The 21,311-nt window shown below is 38.3% G+C and overlaps 1 protein-coding gene across 1 annotated transcript in view; it reads right to left on the reverse strand.

Moving 5' to 3' along the window:
• PRUNE2 (prune homolog 2 (Drosophila)) overlaps nucleotides 1-21,311 on the reverse strand; it is a 109,709-nt gene that overhangs the window by 19,142 nt on the left and 69,256 nt on the right. The window contains exons 11-12 of the mRNA XM_010568734.1: nucleotides 4,115-4,194; nucleotides 2,950-3,150 (exon numbers count right to left, since the gene is read on the reverse strand). Coding sequence (XP_010567036.1) covers nucleotides 2,950-3,150; nucleotides 4,115-4,194 — 281 coding nt within the window. The remainder of the gene's footprint in view (nucleotides 1-2,949; nucleotides 3,151-4,114; nucleotides 4,195-21,311) is intronic.

Consider the following 21,311-nt stretch of genomic DNA (forward strand, 5'->3'; position numbering starts at 1 on the left):
GCACCTCAATGTCTTTCCTGTAGTGAGGGGCCCAAAACTGAACACAGGACTCGAGGTGCGGCCTCGTCAGTGCCAAGTGCTTCTTGAACTACTCACATGAATGGAAGTACATGATCCTTAAAACACCAGTTTATCCTAAGAATTAAATCAGTTATCTTTATAAAATCAGGAACAAGATAGTATACTGTGTATATACCACATATATCTACACACATAGAACCTACGGGCACGTACACATACATGTACTGACTATTAATTTGTAAAACTGATTTGTGCATTAAAACCTATCAATAATTCTACCAAATTTGTTAGGAATATCAAGTTCCTCAATACACAAAAAACCCCTCCGAACTTTTAAAAAAAATATATATTAGGTTAAGCACACATTTGTTGTTACACAAGTCTTACAAGTAAGTCTTACAAGTAAGTCTTACAAGTAAGTCTTACAAGTAAGACTAATTAAGTCCGAATTTCTACTGCCACCTGTCTTTTATTTTCTGTCCCTAATACAAAGTATTATTAGGGAATAATACAAGCAGAAGGTCTCCCTCTCTGAGGTAGATTCTCCCACGTGCAACAAAAGCTCAGTCTATCACTAATTCTTTTCTTTACCTAATTCCTGCCTACTGGAATCTTGCAAGAAAGCAGTAATATTTCACCTCCTAACTATTTCACTGCCTAACCAGCCAATGAGTTAAAAACATATTCAAGTTAAATTGTATTAATAGTGGAAACAGGGGTGGAAGACCAAGAAATACATACAGATGCACATATAATGTGACCACTAAGCCTTTTTTCCTTAAGGAAAAAAATTTGCAGTGCTAGTTTAAGACATGTACTCTAGTATTTCCGCTCTCATCCATTTTCTTGCACATTGCAGTTTTGATGATTCTTCTTCATCATTCTTTTAAACAAGTAGGTTTCAGTATTTCTTGTATTACAGAGCTATCCGTTTTCCAGCGATAAGGTGGACCCCTGAATCATGACAACAGTCTTGCTCTTCTCAGTTGCCTTTTATAGTTCAAATGGACCTTCAGCAGTCTGAGCGTGACAAGCTAAAAATCACTGCTCTCTACAGTCTCAACAGCTACATCTTCTCAGTATTTACTTCCCTGTGTTTGGCACGACAGTCTAGAAACGCCAATCTGGGGGAGATTATGAGTGCTGCTAACACCAGAGCACATAGTGGTTAACAGTAGAGTGACAGAAATACAAAGACAACAAAGGCTATTTACCATGCAGAGAAACCATTCTGCACTAGTTCTTATGACTATACTCCTAGCTATCAGAATCATGTAATATACCACCTACTTATTTTATTGCGGGCTTATTTTAGTAAAATGTGATTTTTTGCCTTTTCTATTCTCTGTTCCTGGCTTATCTAAGTGGAGGACATTTTGTCAATTAAGTATGCCTAAAAATCAAACTACACGACTGTAAAAATGTCAACAAAAACACAAGCACCATGACTTATTCTTCACTTAGGAGTTCAGGGAAACCCATCCAACTTTAGCAATTGAACAAATCATCACATATAGAAAGCAGCAAAAAAAGCTGGGGAGAAATGCTTGCCATAAATACAACTGCCACCAAAATCACTGGAGTTGGTTTTATTTACTTGAGGTCTTAAAGGCAAAATCTGTTCCACTGCAGACAGAGATTTTTGCTCTCACACAGTGGTCACAACAGTCTGAGACTGCAAGTACACGCTGCTCTGGTGTGAGTGCGTGTGTGAGTGTGTGTTGGTTTTAACCTTTGTTACAAAATATTCTAACCATCAAGCAACTCATCACTATGCTCTGCATCTACCCATAAGGAAATTGGCTTTCTAATGAGAAGTGACATTAGAAATGCTTATGCATGATTGAGTACACAGTAATGCTTCTTTGGCAATATCACTTAAACTGATGCAACTGTTCTTGTATGCTCAAAACAGCATACAATTTTTAAATTATAGTGACGTCACTAGCAATAGAGAATTTAAATGCAAGGGAAAATTCAGTTTAAATTGATCCATTTTTAAAGTTTCTTTCTGTTGTAGATTGTAAAATGGTCACACTCATTTTCTCTCAAATAGCTTATGATCTTTATGTATTTACATAAGTGAATACAGTTCTTATACGGTCCCTACAGTACTAGCAAGGAATGAGTGTTAACACCCTATTTCATCATGAGGGTAAGTAAAGTAAGACAGTGCAAATCACTTTTACACCACGTGAGAGAAAATCATTAATACGCGAAGGAAGAGTGAAGTACCCATTGCACACTTCAGGGTGTATCTATACTGTACAACTAGTCCTGCTGAGAAAGCACATTTGAATTGGTGGAATGAGGAATTCTGCTGCTCCATCACCTGAACTAGTTTTATCATGCCATACACACACGTTCCACATCTCAGCTTTCCAACGATACATGGGAATAAAAAAAGAGCTTTCTCACTAACAGAAGATCTCCCTCACCATGCTGTGTCTACTTCATTTATACACTGCTCTTTGGTGCAGCTTGTCAGCCAACACATTTTGCACAAGGTTATATCCCTAAGTACTACTGATGTAACTAATCTAGAGCTGGCCAGAGCTGCACGAAGGTGCAGTTAGCTGTAGTGTTGCCTACAACAGAGAGCAACTGCTTTCTGTTTCTTGAACAACTCTTTTCAGACAAGTCCTACGGTACTGGACAAAGACAGGATTCTGAATTTTATTCTCCCTAGGTAGCTCTTCTTATTTTATTTAATGAGCTGTACTATGTCTTTCTGCACTCTGCATAAGTAGAAATGTATTACTTTACACAGGGGAAGAAAGGTTAAAAAAAAGCAGACAGTAAAAATATCCGGACATCTAGCATTAACTCTCAAATGCTTTAACCCTATTTACAGCCTGATGGACTGATCATGTAAGCAGTAAAGAAAGAAACAGAGATGAACTCTACATTTACAATCTAGAACATTACCTTGCCCACTGTATTCAAAAGAGTCTGCTTCATCAGGAGTGTCAAGGTCATCTACATTGATATCAATTTCATCTGGTGTATCCAAATTATCATCAGAAAGTACAGACCCTTCGCTCTGGTCCAAAGAGAGATTGATATTTGGAGCAGTGAGCTTTATCCTTCTGGGATGGGAACCGTTAAGGTCAAGAGAATTGGGAGGTTCTGAAAAAGGAGGAGGAAAAAAAGAACTTTATCTCCTCTGCATACTATTAATCTCCTAGATACTTAAGAATCCCCTTCAAACACACTGGGAGAGATCAATTTTAGTAACCTTTTAGTTACTAAAATTTTACAATTTAGTTACTAAAAGTTTTACAATTTTAGTAACACCAAGTCATTTGAGTCCACCTAACATAAACCACAAATATCACCATTAATGTCTAAAGAAATAAAACAAGTATCTACAGGAATGGCAGATGTAGCTGGGAGCTCTTAAATGATGCAAAATCCAGGTTCACTTTTTTGCAATCATGAGATGAAAACCAAGCCTTGGACATGCTCTGACCCACAACATTTAAGAATTTAAAGAGCAATATACAAATCATTTGAGTTATGAACAAAAGCACTGCTGAATCCTGGAAAAATTCATAGGAGTTAAAATGCCCTGTAAATATTTGTTTTCTTATGCACTTGGTGCTATTCAAATGGTACCGATCTGCAAGTACCTATGTCTTTCGTTTTAACTATACAATATCTTATTCAATACAGTAACAGAAATAAAACCACCTCTGAGACTCATAATCAGACTTAAATAAGTCTTCACAAAGACAAAATCTAGGTATGGCTTTGCCCCTTGTCACTGCATTGTGTGTCACATTTCAAGCTGTTCTGTCTGAAGTATTCTAATGCTTAGTTCACTTAGACAGTAGTCAAATATAAGATAAATAATAGAGACTACTTAAACTTCACAAGGGCTAAACGAGTGATGACAACAACACACAAGAGAAAATGGCACACTACAATTATAATTTCTCAAGTGAAGAAGAAAATTGACTAAATAAAGCCAACTTAACACTTTTTAACACTGAACTGATTCTTTACCAGCACAGAAACATCCTTCTCGCTGCAAAATTAAATGCCAAGGGAATAAGATATAATTAAGAAAATGACTAAGAGCTTCTCTTACCGGGTCTCATCTCTGCAGAACTGGGGCTTAGTACACCCTCAGCAAAGGGGATGTCCATCGCCACATCCTCTTGTACCAACCTGAAAGGTAAAATACAAAGCAAAATCTTAAAGATATGCACAGGTTGACCTTACTATCAATACAGCTCATCTGATCTCATATGGAACTGAAATTTTCCTCAACACAGCTGGTTCAGAAGTCTGATAACACACTGATATAAGTGAGAAATGAACACAGCTGTTTTAATTCTACTGTGCTGTTCTTACCCCTTATTTATGCACACAGCTGTAGAGCCTTTGGAGACTACAGGTCACACATAGCCACTCTTACTTGGATCAAGACATAGCACTGAATAGGCTGGCAAACAGCAATGTTTCTCATTTTATACAAATGAAGTTGGTCTTTTGTCACTCAGCAAACCAGACACATCATTGCAAGGAGCTTCAGCTGCTCTTTGCAAATTGCATGCTACAATTTAGAGTTCCATAACACTATTTTCATTGCTGTACATACAGTTACTGTATAGCAAAAATGAGATCATGAGTGGGTTTTGCGATTCTTTTGATATCATTTGTACTTTAGAGCAATTCTGACCCAAATCAATCATTCTGTAATACTGAAACAGTTGAAGTCCTGCACTGAAAAAGCACAAAAGTGAGAACCAAAACTACACCACAGATTTCCAAAGACTAAAATGTTGCAAAATATCCTACCTAGACTCCATTTTTAGGAAGGTACTAAGAAATTACATTTAACATAGCTACGTAAGACAAGTAAAAGGCATTAAGTGGTGAAAATAGTAACAAAGGTATTTGAATGTTTAAAGCAAATTGACTTGAGCTGTTTTCATGTCTATTTTCTATTCAAGAATTTTACAAAATGCTTGCTGGGAGGATGGTTCAACTGCAGATAGGAAACAACATTTTACATTTTCAGGACACTCTTGACAGCTTTCAAACTATTTGCACTAAAAATGTGTGACCCAAAAAAAGCTTCATTTATTTTATCAAAATAATTATAGCATTTTTTTCTATATTCCTGTTCCAAACTCTTTATTTTTCAAAAATAGTTTGGGGTTTTTTTCCACAAAAGCTGAAGAACAGACAATTTTTACACTTTGATTGAAAGAGCTGTGATGAGATCAAAGTAGGTACTTTTCCCTGCCACAGCATCAGCTAGCTCTGTTCTGAATGATTCAGCTGAACGGGTCTGAATGGCTTGGCTTGTCACTCCTGCAGTTTCTTCCTACCCGCACTTTCCCCTTAAGGGCTACCCTCATTATTTTACTGTGTGCAGACAAGAGTCTTCTGGCCAGACATTGCGTCAGAGTATGAGCATATTTTCTGTGATTTCTTGTTAATTTCATATAGATTGTATATAAATGTGTACATGTAGGCCTGCATACAAGTGAGCCAAAGGCTTCACTGTGCTTAAAGTTGTGAAAGATCTTTACCTCAAGCCCCATACCATCAAATTCCCAGTACAGACAGGCCAACTAGTGAACTCTCATCTCACTTTTCCCGTGAGGCCATAGAAAATACAGACAATATAAAGCTAGAGTCAAACATGTTTGTGCTGCTCAACTCATGACCAGGCCTTGTCTCTCAATAAAACCAGACACATTATTAATCTTGCTAATTTTACTAGATTTATCCCCACATACGGTAGAGTACATCTTTCATAAATACAGAGATTAACTGCTTAATGACTTCTACAAAACATGCCAATTCTGGAATATATTTAATTACTTTCAAATAAAGCTTGAAATATTCTTTCTCTTTGGATACACAATAGAACAGTAAAGAAATTTGATCAAAGTATCCTGCCCATGAATAAAACGAATGGCACAGATCGTCTGTAACGTACCATTTCCTTTTTTTCTGCTCTGTAGCATCAACTGTGTTCAGAAGCTGTACAGAAAACTGATACACAGAATACCATCACAATTTACTTAGAAAATGTAAATAAGTCATTAGAGTCTTTGGGTTTTTTTTGGTGTCTGTTCAATTAATAGTAAAATATATGTAATGATATCTAATTTATTCATCTGAACTTGTCAGAGAAAAATCTGAATTCTAATGAAGTGCTGTAAGTAACAGCCAGATAAGGTAAGAAACCACAGTGGTGGAAACAGTGTGGGGAGAGGATGAATACTTCTAATCCATTTTAAATTCAGATCAAGATTTTATTTGGGGTTTTATTAACCTTCCCAAATATAAAACTATGAAAAGTTCTGTAATTAAAGCAGCTCAGGACTAGTCAGATGATGACTTATGGGTACTCAAAGGTGGTTTGGCTGGACAGAACAGGGTTTTGATCCTAACATATAAACCATTTATTTATAAAATCTCTTACAGCCTTATCACACCAAATGACAATTCCTTACTGAACAAGCTTCAGAAATCACTGCAGGAAATTATTTGAAAGGAAATGCTCTTCTTTCAAGTTGTATAAAGAGTAAGCTACATGAGGATAGTGAATTTTCAGGCTTTCTATATTAAAAAGAGACAGTATTCTCTGCAGTAAGCCTGTAAAAATGTTTGAGCAGAATGAAGATCATCTTCTCCTCTGTATAAGACCATGACTGAATTTTACATACTGTACCCCTATAGAAATAGTGACAATTATCATCTGAAAAAAGCGATTTCCCACAAGCAATTAATTCAGAATTTTGAGAGCTGCCTAGAATTTTTGCAATGCCTGGGACAGAATTATCCTAAGTCATGACATTTCTAGGATTGCCTCAAGACTTCTTTTCTCCCTGTGGTGTCTTTATCTTTTTTAAAAAAATGTGTGTGTACTTGGAGCTGGCATTGCTGCTTTCTCTAGAATCTCTTACACTTTTATGACATAAATTTCAAATGTTTATCTGCTTTCAGTGTGACCACTAGAGCTGAGTTAAACCAGAATTTTATACTACAATTGTGTTTGCAAGAATAGTACATTTCTAGGGGATTGACAGATAAATGTGTTTCATATCCTTTTGTTTGAATTTCTACTGAAATACAGCTACTGCTACAGGCAATATACTAAAAAAATACTCCTTGCTGAGGGATTACAACAGCATCAGAATTTGTATGAGAATCTTTATTTTGATGGCACAGTGTTTTTAATGTCAATAATCCATATTGTTCATATTGGGATATTTGATTTGGGAAGCAAGATGCTGCAGTCCTGAAAGATCTTAGACAAGGCAAGCAGTTAAAAATCAGTTCAAGCCCAGTTACCAAAAGCATTACTGACACAAGGTCATCCATTGTATTTTCAACCACATAAAAGATGGTATCACCTTTCAGATTTTTTTTAGCTGAGATTGGATTTTGTCTTTGTTGTTTGGTTTTTTTAAAAATCTTGTCAGGTTCTCATTTACTATCGAATAAACAGTCAAGAGGCTTTTTGAAGAGAGTCTGACTCTGGAGTCAAGTCATATTTTTCTAGATCCCTTGTACTTTACCCAAACAGATTAAAGATTCCTTGCCACACATACATACTCTGTGTTCAGTGAAAGTTCATATTTTTTAAAAGCCATAGTTAATATTTGTTCAGTTGTAAATTAATAGGCGGTACAGGCATCTTTCAAATCTGGCGGGTTCAGAAAGCCGGTCACAGAGCATTGCTCCAGTGACACTGCACCTCAACATATGGCTCCAGACTCCCCATCAGTGTGAGAATGAGCAAGATATGGAAAAAGTTTGTTTTCTACAGACATAGCTTCCCATTTGCCAATGGATTTTGAAAGCATGCTATGCTGAGTAGCTCAACACCTTGCAGAGCAATTTCTGGCTGTGCACAAGCTCTCAACAGATCTCAGCCGGAAGCCTAGTAATGGAAGATGGATTCCAGAGACTTAAATTAAGCAACGACCTCCTCTTCCTTTCCCACAGACTACTTCACATACTTCCAAAATTCTGGCTTACAAAATTCCTTGCCTTCCTTACAGGTGCAACTGATACCATGGATGATGTGGCTAAAAGTATTAGAAAAAGAAAACACTCCTCACCCTTTTAATGAATGCTCTTTATTGAAGAAGTAAATTAATTACTTTAGAAAGCTCCATTCTAATCAGGTATGATTTACTAGATTGATTAAAAAAAAAAAAAAAAAAAAGAATCTTTCACTCAGAACAGAGGTCAAAGCCAAATAAGCTTTTTGTGTCCTAAATGACTTCTTTTATGTGGTACACAGACCAGTCATTTACAGATCAGCTGCACCGGAATCAAGTTACTGCATATTTGCTTTGATAATTCAGGTCTACATACTTGTTCAGAAGTACCTAGAAACCCCCTGTTTCTCAAAGGTGGATCAGAGACAGATACCGAATTCTTATGAAAGGAGGAGAGAGAGGCTGTAGGCTGTAATCTCTTCCTTGCTCCTTCTTGGTTCAGACATTCTTACAGCTCAATGAATTAACAATTTTTAAATAATTCTTAGTGCCCTCTCAATCAGTATTTCTCAGAATAAAAGTTATCCTTCCTGACTTTTCTAGGTACAGCAACATTCTGCTATTCTGGAAAGAACAGCTCTGAATATTCACAGCAATATGTCATAATCCCTATGGGCTGTGCTGCCTCACCCTTGTGTCATATGTGATAGATCACCAGTTTCCCAAGCTGCTCTGCAGCTATTACATATCAATTTCTTTAGTCTAAAACAAATAATGTCTCCAATGGGTTGCTCTGAATGAACCTGCAAAAGAAAGCAATATTAATCCAACAGTGACCGTCACATTTCTCAAGTGAATCCCTCCACTCCAAAACATCACAACTTGCTCACCAGCTAGACTTTAAATTGTATACATTTTCTAGCTTCTGTATTCACTAATGCAAAAGATTAATCTGAAGTGGAGCCCACAACTTCCAAACACTTTCCCTAGATAACTAAATCATGTTTCTTCCATGCTGTTCCTTCTATACACAGAAATACTTTTCTACTTAAATTTTCACAAGATGATAAAGGTTTTTATGAAGTTTCAAAGCATGATTAGTAATAGGAATGACACAGATGAAGTCACCTCGGCTCATACTAATACATGCTTGTTTTGGAAACCAAATGGGAGGAGAGGGGATGAAGTATAATGTAAAGGTTACTCAGAGACTAGACATCTGGCTTTTTTCATATTCTCAAATTATGCGGGTACACCTTGGTCTTGGATGAAATGAAAGTCCTGCTTATAGCCCACTGTCTCACTAGTTTGCAGTGAAAAATTGAGCTCTTTTGAGGAAGAATGCATGAACTGTGAAATTTTAGGTACAAAAACAAGGTAAGTGAACTTAAGTTCCTCTGTGAGTTGCTTTTCCAGAACACAGGCAGCACAAAGTACTTTTTCTTTGAACACCCGTCCCCACCCTGTAACATCACCCTTACGCAAGCAGAGACCGGAAAAGGAGAAACAAGAACTTAAGGGACTGGACATGACAGTACAGTATTTTCCTTGGAAGGTATGAAAAAGCCCTTGGCGTTTATCCATTAATGCCTGTCCACTGACTCTCAGCACGGCTCCATCTGAAAAGCACCTTTATGATTAAGCAGGGTTAAGTGCTTTGCCAGGCCAAAGCCAGAGTACACAGTACCTTGTGTAAGCCCATCTCTGGCCTTTCCACTCCCAGAGGCAACCTACTGATGGCTCTCACAGCATTTTGATTGCTCCATGTGGAGGATGGCTAACCTCTTTCGGACAAAATGAGCATGCTATTCTTCCATACTCAGAACCAATAAAAAGCCTCAGAAGTGGAGCCTAAAGCAAATCTTCAAGCGCTCCACAGATCGGAATTTACATCAAGAGTTGATACAAAGTGTTTTCTTAATTGCTGTATTCCTCTTCAGTTTACAATTCCGTGCTACAGAAATTTATATAAATTTGAAGCCAAAATATCTCACCAGATAGCTGACTTACAAGGGGTGTTCGCTATCATCCATCTCTGTAGCTACTCCAACATTCACCTCACCTCATATAAAAGAACAGCAAACCCCATTCTGTTATCATGATTACACTTGACACATTATTCTCTTTCTAGAACAGAAACTGTTTTGCTATTTTGCATTTATAGCCAATTAAAACGTCTCTCTCTTTCTTTCATATCTTATATATGTGTGCTCCAAGCTTGTAGCTTGTAATTGCTGTTCCATTTCTGATCAGAAAAAGCTAGAGATTAGAGATTTGCAGACCCTTGCTCCAGTAGTATGTTTTAAAAAAACAACAAGTATCTACTTTCTGAAACCATCACTCTTTCCTGGAGTGCTCAGAAAAGACAGAATATAGTAATTCTGTCCTTTGTTTTAAACAGAGGATGGTTCTTCTGGTTATAGATGCAACTCCATAAACTATGTTATAATTGAGATATGTTATTTCAGGGACCTTTAATGCTAATGGACTAATAACAAATCCTAATGTGCACGTGTTTGTGTTTTGCTGCTTGTCATCCATGTAAGATTGGTATAAATGTTCTACAAGAAAAGTCAGAGAACTGTTGGACATACTTCAGCATCAACTGTGTCTCTAGCTAGAAGGAGATGCTATATAACATAAAGCATTAGTATATAAAGTTGAAAAATGAAACCTGAAAAAATATGGGCTTTAGTCCAAAAAAAGTTTGATGAAAATACACAGAAAGTAAAAGAAAGAAGCCAGAAACATTGGTCCCAAAAAACCCAACTGGATTGTGCACTAAGAGAAGAAACCCATTAGCAAATGCACCCACTAAAAATAATCCCCCAAATTACTTCCTAAAACTAGTCCTTTGCTACAATACTTCCAGACAACAAACAAAAACTTCTACAGTTGCCTATTCAGAGATAAAGGAGACTGCAGTGCGAATTTTTTAGGTTCAGCAGAATTAATGATCCCTAAACTGTAGCAGAGTATGCAACAAATCAAAGTGACATACACTGTGCAGGATTCAGTCAGTATCAGTCAGAGACTATGCTTCAACTATATCCACATACCAAGAAAATGAGCATACTGAAAGAAATCCACTCCAGGATATCTGAGACTAGAAAAAAATCATTACTTTTACTCACAGCTGTGTAAAATAATCATACTGTATACAGGTCACTTGTAAAAATGGATTAATTTTATAACCTCCCGAGAGCTGCATTTAGCAACCATATGTTAGTATACTAAATTAACTGTGTTTCTGTTGCTATGTATTTGGTAGCTTTTAATCACAAATTAGTTCACGAAAAATCTACAGACTGAGCACTAGAATTTATGCATAGCACGAGACTTTTATTCCCATCTCTGGCTGCAAACAAAAAACCAAACCAAACCAAAACAAATTATCTGTGGTGCTTTGTTTGAGCCAGCTTTATTAATCAAACATCTGTGCAAATGTTAACTAATCATTGTCATACTGCTGCACAGTAGATAAACACATGCTGATATTCCCATTTTACAGAAAAAACATGTCACTTACTTTCTTGACAACCACAGAATAAACCATTGCTAAAAATTAGTAAAAGTCACAACTTCCTAGTTTTTCACACTTCACTCTTCAGATTTAAAGCTTCTTTTACTGATTATAGTGTTACTTGATTTTTTCCATGTGTTGATTTTTCACTCCATTTTCAGCATCAAAATTGGGTGAAAAAGTTAGGCATGTCTGTAAGAGGTAATATTCTTTCTGTAGGAAAATCAGGTATTCTAGCCGTAAGACTTAAATTGTTTGCATTTCAGTAGGTTAACTGAAAACATGTTAAAGTTCTCACCTTGGGTCACTGAATAAATTTTTTAACCATTCTTTATGAACATGTTTCCTAGTCTCCAATCAACTTTAGTGTTTAGTATCTGTTTATCCAGCCATCTTGTTCTTTTCTCCTCTTCTTAAACCTATACTGTAACCCTTAATTTTTTCCAGGTAGCTACTCATAGCTCTCCTGACTGCTCTTAACAGTTTGACTGTTAAAAAATAACAGCTGCTATTCAGCCTACGCCGCTGCTTTCACTGCTGCTAGGCAGCCACAGGCTATCTGTCATGACCCCTTGCCAGCTCCCTCCCTGTGTCACAGCACAAGAGAAGCAGGCAAAGCCAGGGAGCAATGCGGACAGCCATGGAGGGACAAATGTAAGTAAATAGATGAGTGACAATGGGATTCACTAGGCTATCTCAGCAACCTTATGCATACGCCTATGGATGAGGAAGGCTTATGGGAGGAAGCCAGGGCTCCAGGCTTCTTCAATTATCTGTGACTTCCAGCCACATGAAATTAAAGGGCATCTCAATATAGAATGAGGGAAATTGGATTTAAATCCCAAACCTAGATGTCCTGTTGAAATGGGGCCTTAGGAATGTAAGCCAGGCTGATGCTGCCTGCAGCAGATCCCAGAGTTCCCAAAAGTTTCTTCCTAGAGGTTTGTCACCAGCAGGTCATAGGATGTAACAGGAAAGACAGTGCAGCGCGGTGAAAAACTATTTGATACCTTTTATTGTCCTTTCTGCATCCCCAAGCATTATTAACCGTGCACCATTCTAACACTACTGTAGAGACAGGACAATCAGTCCTTTCTGCTGCTTTTCAGAGCTGCTAATCACCCGAGTACTGGGCATTTCCAAACATTATTTAACATACCTTGGACAACAGCTTTATGAGTTAACGATAAGGAATTATTCACCGTTACAGAAGAAAAACTGAGAAATTCACTTTGAGCGTGTCCATTACTTCTGAGTTCCTTGTATGTGATGCCTAATAAACTTTGAGGTTTTTTTCTGAATATGTAGCATTTTATAACGTCTTTTATATGCCACTACTGATCCTCATGTCTAGCTGCCACTGAAAAAGGCTGGTATAGTCAGACCCCAGTGGCTTCACTTTGGCATCCAGAAAAAGAACAAATCAGACAGGGGTCAGAGGAGAAGGACATGTGCGATTCAGTCAGCTGCTGACTCCTAGTGACCTGCCCCATACCATTTAACAACTTCATGGCATGGACACAGACAGAAGACAATTCTTTGGGGCAGTGTTATCTGACTGTAGCCATGAAACAGCACTGTCTTCAACTGTGTCTCTGACAGTGAAATGTAGAACCTGCTAGGCATTTCCTAATATTACCATTTTAATAATATTCTATTAACTCAGTATTTTGTGTGCAAAAGCAGGTAGGGAGTAACAAATTCTAAGGTAGAAGTAACATGCCACTTGACATCTACCGCTCTGCTTTGGCATTGCATTCACGTACTATCACATGGTCTTGCCCTCAGAGCAGGGGCTCTCCTCTGTTATGTGCCTAGCTCAACGCTACTTAATCTTTACTGAGCCAGTGGAAAATTACCAGAATTAACAACACAAAGTTGGGGAGCCTGTGTGATGGGTGCTCCTCCACCAATGTTGGAGGATCACAAGGTCTCACAACGAGCTATGTAGGTTCAGAGCAGTATTAGCATTTAATCTCTCTGCTTTTAATAAATGTTGTTAATATTCTACAAATAACATCTAAACAATCTGTTAATCAACAGCCACTGTTGAACAAACACTACAAATGCATTGTAACAAGGTAATGCCAGCACAAAAAGTAGAAGTTAAATCTACCTGATGTAAAAGATCCTTAAGTATAACCTGAAAATACATTTTGTTTGAAAATTGTATTTCTAAAAATTTATTAAAATGTCAGGCCTAATCATGGATCTGTGACCAATCCCCACCTTCCACTTTCATTGAGCAATTAATTATTCCTTGAGAAAACTCAGTTTTTGTTTTCCTCACTTTAAAACCAGTTTTCCTTACAGCATGTGCGGTTCATAGTGACCATTTTCCTGCCATAATGTGCTGTCAAGATTATTCAACAGAATACCTGCGGCTCCAAATGATGCAATTGGCATATCAACAGCACTTGAAAAAGCAGCGTGCACCTTACACTCAGTGCAGCCATCTGCACTTTCAGGAAGTATGCTAATGCTTTGAGAGTAGTTAACGAGGTAGAGGTTGCAGGATCAGAAGCAGAAAATCTTTAGGAAGTTTTACATTGTACACCCTACTGAGATTCTCCAGTGGAGTTATGAGAACTCCCTTCTGTAGTCATATGTTTGAGTTACAGCCTAGCCATGGTGCAATTCAGAGGTAAACATGATGCACTGTCCTTTTAAGAAGGACCATAACTCAATAGCTTCGCTATGCAAGCCTGATTACTTTGTATAAAGGATACAAGGCTTTGCTAATGACTATGACCTTGAAGAGGGAAATAAGGTGGCTGGACAATTGCCAAAGCATGAACAGGGAAAGGTAAAGGTGGCAGGGGGAGATCTTGACCTCCAACTCAATTCCAGGCTGGAAGAACTCGCCCCCTCCCTCCCCACCCCATAAGGAGCATGCGTGCTAACTTACATAGCAAGTGAGGCTAATTTAAATATAACTGACCAATAGTAGATGAGAGGGTCACTGCTAACCAAAGAATGTAAATTTAGGCAGGTTTTTACTAATTGTGTAACAGAATAAATACATTGTAGTTCTTTGGTGTGGGGTGCCAGCTTCGTGGAGTCACCACCAGCACCTGTCTCTGCACAGACATAAAATAAATAAGTACCTTGGTTCTGTGTGTATGATTGGCCTACTGCATGGCCGCTACTGGACCCTGCTTGTGGGACAACACTTCCCGCTATTATTACAGTCTACACCTTATCAAGCCCATTTCCTTCCAAATGAAGACATGCTGAAATGCCTCAGACTGCTCTTAACCATTAGTAATGACCATTAGTTCTGCAACTGAGCTAACTTCTGAACTCCAGTGGCTATTTCATGTTTTCTACTTGGCTTTTCAGCAATACTGTCAACTTTTTGCATTGCTTAATGGATTTGTTTCTCTGTGTGTATGAATGCTGACATGATGATGATAGTTATTACCACACTATACTAGCTGGAATCAAAAGTTTTAACAAAGCATCTTACAACAGGTGAACTCTGTCTTGCTTGCATGATAAAAGGTGTTAAGGGATGATTTTCAGAGCTGCTAATCATAACAACTCACTTAACATCAAGATGTACAGATTTATTGATCTGTTCATTAAAGCATTAGGATTTTTCTAGCACCCCTTTGATTTCAAGTTCAGCCTTTGGCACAATTTATAATATGCTGATACACAGGAAAAGATCCATGGCAATATTTTTTTTATACTGCATGACTTTTATCTTTTCCTCCCCTCATAATGTTTTTTTTTCAGGTCCTATTTATGACTTAATTCCTCATCCTTCTCAAACAACTTCTATTCCTTCAATACCTTAAATCTTGTGAATTTGTTTATTTTCTCTTTTCTTCTCACTTCTGTGTCACTGTACTGCCAAATTTCCAGCTTTCCATCTTTTCCATGTTAATGGAACTATGATTTCACAGGTCACTATGTTCAATGTTGTTATAATTTAGATTCCTGTCTTACCTACTGCAGCAAACCTACAAATAACTAACAGCTACACTTTCCCTATCTTGGCTGTGACTGAGCTAAAGAAAAGGCTCTAAAAAGACATCAACGTTAAACTTCAGTCTCTCTTAAAGCTGCAGTTGTCAGAGATGTATTAGACAGCAGGAGAATGTAAGTGACAATGCAGAATGTGGAGTGGGAATTTTAACTGGCAGATTAAAATGGAAATACCCTAATGGGTATAAATTGGTAACTGAAGAGTGCCCATCCGTATTGAGTGATTTGCAACTTGGGAAAACTACAGGAAAAGCCTAGGCATGAGCCAGAGAAGGCACCTAATCAAGGCACATCATAAGCTCTACTGAAGCAGTAAAACTGGCACCAAACAAGGCAGTCCTGCAGCCTGCTTGCACTGGCAGGAGGTGTTCAGAGCAGGAAAGATTGCCAGACCCCGCAGTAGGCAGGTCTAAAAAGGCATGTGCGAAGGGAGACAGGAACTCTGTCACTGAGTTGGAAGGGCCACAGAAACAGTAGGAAGATAAAAACCAAAGTAAGTGTGGGAGAGATGATAATGTCAGACATAGTAAAAATGCTGTGAAAAAGCCAGAGCAACAGGAAATACCAGATTGAAGAAGTAACGTTCAGGAACGAGGTGAGAAAACAGGGCTCCTCCTTCCCCCACACAGAACTCCTCACACATTATAGCCTGGGAAATAGAAGGGCAAGGTTAGCTGTATGCTCTACTGCTTTAGACAAGCAGGCAAAGGTGTATCCTGCTGGGCTGCTGTCCATCAGTCAGCTCTTTAGGGTTTGCTGCCAATGTTTTCTGCTAAGGAGAGTTATCTTGTTCCTGTAGGACACAGTCAGTTTTCATCTCATAGCCTGAAATAAGGAAGTCTGATCTGCCACTGTCTATTTTTCACGGCTGCAATGGCTACAGAGGAGACCGCAATCTAGAGGATACACTAAGAACTAATTAGTAATATCTGAAATGAGTTAATTCATATAATCCTGTAACAGCAAAGCCATTTCCTTCAATGTCCAAAGGAAAAACAAGTAGATAAACTAAGAAATCTGTCAAGCAACTGGACTGTCACTCCCATCCTCTCCTCTGCTTCGGTGTCATTTGTTGTTGCAGTAGCACCATATTTTTCTTGGTATTTGTACAGGGTGTCACAGGAAGCGTCTCCAGTCCTGAAGACACTACAGTGATAAAAACAGCTTTATCAACATTCACATGTGCTGACAAAATCATATACTCACCTATACATTATTTCTTGGTAAGTTTGAGAGCTACATCTTTTGCATGAACAAAGACTGTGACTGAAAGATTGATTTTTTTTTCTCTGCCTTTTCCTACAAATGTATTACAATCTGTTAAATAACACTGCTCCCCCGTTACTGCTGAACACTATGGAGATGCCACAAAACCACAACAGACTGCTTGTAGCAGCATCTAAGTTTCTAAAGTAGTGGACTCAGGCAAAAGTTAGACTTGTCTCTAACTACACAGATTTTCTCTGATATTGTCCAGATTTATGCAGGGCCAAATAACAGCCAGACTCATCAAAGACAGGAATAAAAAGGCTATTTTAGACCTTAGTACTCCTCTGCCCCACAAGAGACAGCAGTGGAGAGCGTGGGTGAGAGTACTGGGAGGAACACAGCAGCCCTGGAAAAAATAGTGTTTTGGCAGGGTAAGGATTGGTGTGTGCTGCTCCCCCGACCCCCACAGTTGCCTTAATGCCTCCTGACAGGGCGGCTAGAACTGTGTGCTTCCTCGCTTTCTCAAGACAGTTATGCTTCCCAAGAGTATTAATAAAGATAAGTCCAGAAATGACATCTCTGCCTGCCCCCCACTTACTTAGAATGATTCTGGCTAAATACATCTACCAAGCCTGCATACATTTCCTTTCAGTCTTGCTCTAAGTAGCGGGTATTTAGACATTCTATACATTTTCAATGCCTCCTGTACATCACTATCATTTGTTTGCTTACCACACTTAGAACTGAAGAATTTTTTCAATCCTTCATCACAGACAGAGAAGCAAACAACAGAATGGAGACAAATCAAGCTCCTATAATTAAACAAAAATACTGCCTGTACAAACAAACTTTTGCCGTAATTTTTCAGTCCTCTTACCACCGAGATTACTGCTGCATCCTTAATCCATTAACCTTCAAATATTACATATTCTGTTCACTGTAACACTTTAAGACGACATTGCAAAAAAATTCAAAAATCATATGCTTCAGTTGATAGCAAAAAACCTGAAAACAATACCATTGTCCAGTAGTCTACAAGAGCTATCGCAAACAATCACTATGGCAGTAATTAAGCATTCTTAAAAGCAAGTTATCTGGTGCCAATGCCCACCGTTCACTCCCTTTTGTCCCACTGTATCCTCAGAGCTAGGCAAACAAGCTGAAAATAATCTAATATGCTAGGTAACTGCAATGAAGTTTTGCTTCCTCATTACAAATACCATGCCTGCACTCAGACAAAAGAAATCCCATTGACCTGATGTAAGCTCCTCTCATAAAGAGCTGCAACAGAATTAAAATACAGCTGCCCAGTTTTCAGTAATGAGGTCCTGGGTGCTTTGCATCATGCTGACAAACATTTCCCCTTTCTAAGTAACTGCAACAACAGAACTGTTAATCAGAAAACCTTCTGCATATCAGCCTCGCTTACCTTCTAAAGACTTGAAGAGGCCTTTCTACTGGGAGAATAATAAAGATGCTTTACTGCTGCACTTCAGCATCCCTCTTTCTGTAGCAGTTTACTAGGAATACAGATCTTCCACCATTTTCTTGTCACGTGGCTAGTGGTGCTGCTAAATAAGGGTGATCACCTGCCTTCAGATAGCCGGGTGTTTTAACCAGCAGCTACTGGGCTTTGGATAAAGAAGCCCTTAAATGAATGCAGAGCTGTGCTTCAGCTTTTTTTTTTTTTTCGTTACATTCCCAGGGAAGCTTTGTTAGCGCATCACCAAACTTCGATACAGCGAGTCAGCTGGCAGTAGTGAAAAGCTCCCCGCTGCTTCATTTCAGAGCCCAAGGAAAGCTTGTGATGAGAGACTGCATGACAAAAGTTCTTATGGATTCAACCCATCTCAGCCCTCGTTTCTGTTTGCATCGATGGTTATAGAGCACATGCATATTCAAACACGCTTTACATAATTTGTTCAGTTTGCAATTCAGCTATGGGAATGCAGATGCAAATTTGAAAAAAAACCCAAACAACCACCAGTTCAGAAAGCAGGGTGAATTCTGGAAACAGAAACTGTATGAGCACCAAGAAGCAATGCTCATGGCCTGTGCTCTTGACTTGTGTTTCTTAGGGGTGTACTTGAAGGAAGGACATTTCTTGCCATGCAGTGCAGTCCCACAGTCTGCTTTTACAAAAGCCTGTTGGAGGTAGGGTCCCTAAAAACTCCAGGTTTCTTTCCAAATGCAAAACAGCTTTCCATCCTATTCCCTTGCAGTTCTGTGAGGATAAAACAGCAAGGCAACAGGCCCTAGGATGGCCTAACCTTCAGCTAGTTTCCCCTTCCTTCACACTGCGCAACTCCTCCTTGGAAGATGAGTTACGTGAGAACTGGAGATGCTTTCACATCAAATTGCTTGGCCATAAGCAGTTAAAAACAAACAAAAGCCTAACGCCATTTTCATTTGTCAGTACAGCTCCATGCACACCTACAGCACAGTGTAAATAAAAATTCAGTGGCTCCCACCTTCTTCTTCATTGTATTAGTAATGCTACAGGGAAAGTTATCATCTGCTGCTGTCTCCCGAGAAATCAGTCCTCAGCTGCTATTTTAAAGAACAACAGACCAACACCAAGCATTTAAAAAAATTTAAAAATCATCACCAATATGAAAATACATTTCTAAAGAGGACACTGCTGCAGACATGATCTTCGATGCTTCTGTCAGCTAGCTCTACGTAAAATTTCCAACGATGGGGATATTTTTTAGCACTTTTTCAACAGGATAAACTTTAACCCATTTGAAATCAGAAGTCCAGACACCAAGAAGCTGTATCCAGGAATTAGAGTTATGAAGTATTTATGTGCAATAGAAATTATTGGTAGCATGATTATGACGAAGCTATGAAATTAGTAACATGGCAGAAGCTACAGCCTTGATCCTCAATGCTCTGAATGACACAGAACATCTCTGAGATTTTAGGACGCTCTGCTGGGACCCACTAAGCTCACTGGGGCTCACTGGCAAAGTCAGGTCTGCGTCGAGAGGCTTAAGTTTCAAAGCTCATTAATGCTTCAGGCTGAAATCTCATGTCATTGATCACATTGATTGGAATAAATTATGTAGTGAATTAGCTCAGAAAACCATGGGGTTTTGAATAGTGGGGGAGTTTTTCATGTGACCGCTAAACCGTACTGACACAGTCCAGTTCTTCTTGCTTTAAGAAAGTGACTCTATCAGCCCAATCCCACAATTTAAGTAAAATTTCAGGACAACAACTGAATAATAGCAAGGAGGGGTTTTTTTCCTTTTAAAATTGTTTTTCAGTCACTGAAGTGTTGTTCTCTTCTTGTTAAAAGGTTTTTATAAAGTACTTGGTATTTGGCATGTAAATATTAATGCTGTTTTTACAAAAATGGGATTATCACCATATTGGCTGCTGCTATTGCTAAACAGCTGGCTCTGCAACGGAAAACTGGGTTTTTAGTTTTAATTAATTTTCAACCTCCAGATGGTGATGGAAAATACTGTATCACCCCAAAACTGGTAACAAAAAAGACAGTTGTCAAGACTTCATTGGCCAAATCAAGTAGATGGCAAGAAATGCTGTTACTAAAGCTCATGCATGAACAGAATTATGTTGTTACTTCCATCATAAAAAAGGTTAGCAGTGAGATTAACTGAAATTAAAATAGATTATTACCAAATTAAAAAAAAAATTAATGAATTTACAACTGTGTTGTTCGAAAGTTCCCTGCTCTGAATCTGTCCCAGGGATTCTTCCATTTTCACAGAAGCAACATCTTTGCAAAAGCTAATATATAACATAGAGCTTCCAATACATAATGTATATTACTATAATGATTATAATGGTATGATATATAATAATGTAAAATACATTAATTATATATTTTCCCATCCTAAACTCAGATGAACATTGAAATCTCAAGTTCTGAGCCAGCAATCTTAATGAGTTCTTGGTCATGCTATTCTAAACGTTTAGTTTCAATTCAATTTTTTACTTTTGTTATAAGGCATTAAGTTACATTTACATGGACCTTTCTACAAGCAACCTTCTCAGTTGTTGCTCTTTTCCTTACATGTCTGTTTTTAACCTTTAAAGCATGCTCCTTGTGTTTAGTCAATTGTCACACTTTGTGAGGCCATGTGAGAGACCTGAGTTCAATTCCCATTCGTCCGGGTTTTGGCTCGGATAGAGTAAATTTTCTTTCTAGTATCTGGTACAGTGTTATGTTTTGGATTCAGTATGAGAAGAATGTTGATAATGCTGATGTTTTCAGTTGTTGCTAAGCAGCATTTATACTAAGTCAAGGATTTTTCAGCTTCTCATGCCCAGCCAGCAGGAAGGCTGGAGGGGCACAAGTTGCGAGGGGACACAGCCAGGGCAGCTGACCCAAACTGGCCAAGGGGTTATTCCATACCATGTGACGTCATGCCCAGTATATAAACTGGGAGGAGTTGGCCTGTGGGGGTAGATTGCTGCTTGGGAACTAACTGGGCATCTGTCAGCAAGTGGTGAGCTATTGCATTGTGCTTGACTTGTTTAGTATATTTCATTCCTTTTATCATTATTATTGTCATTTTATTATTGTTATCATTATTAGTTTCTTCCTTTCTATTCTA

The sequence above is a fragment of the Haliaeetus leucocephalus genome, unplaced genomic scaffold, assembly GCF_000737465.1.
Source record: "Haliaeetus leucocephalus isolate CR32 unplaced genomic scaffold, Haliaeetus_leucocephalus-4.0 Scaffold251, whole genome shotgun sequence".
Taxonomy (NCBI): Eukaryota; Metazoa; Chordata; class Aves; order Accipitriformes; family Accipitridae; genus Haliaeetus; species Haliaeetus leucocephalus.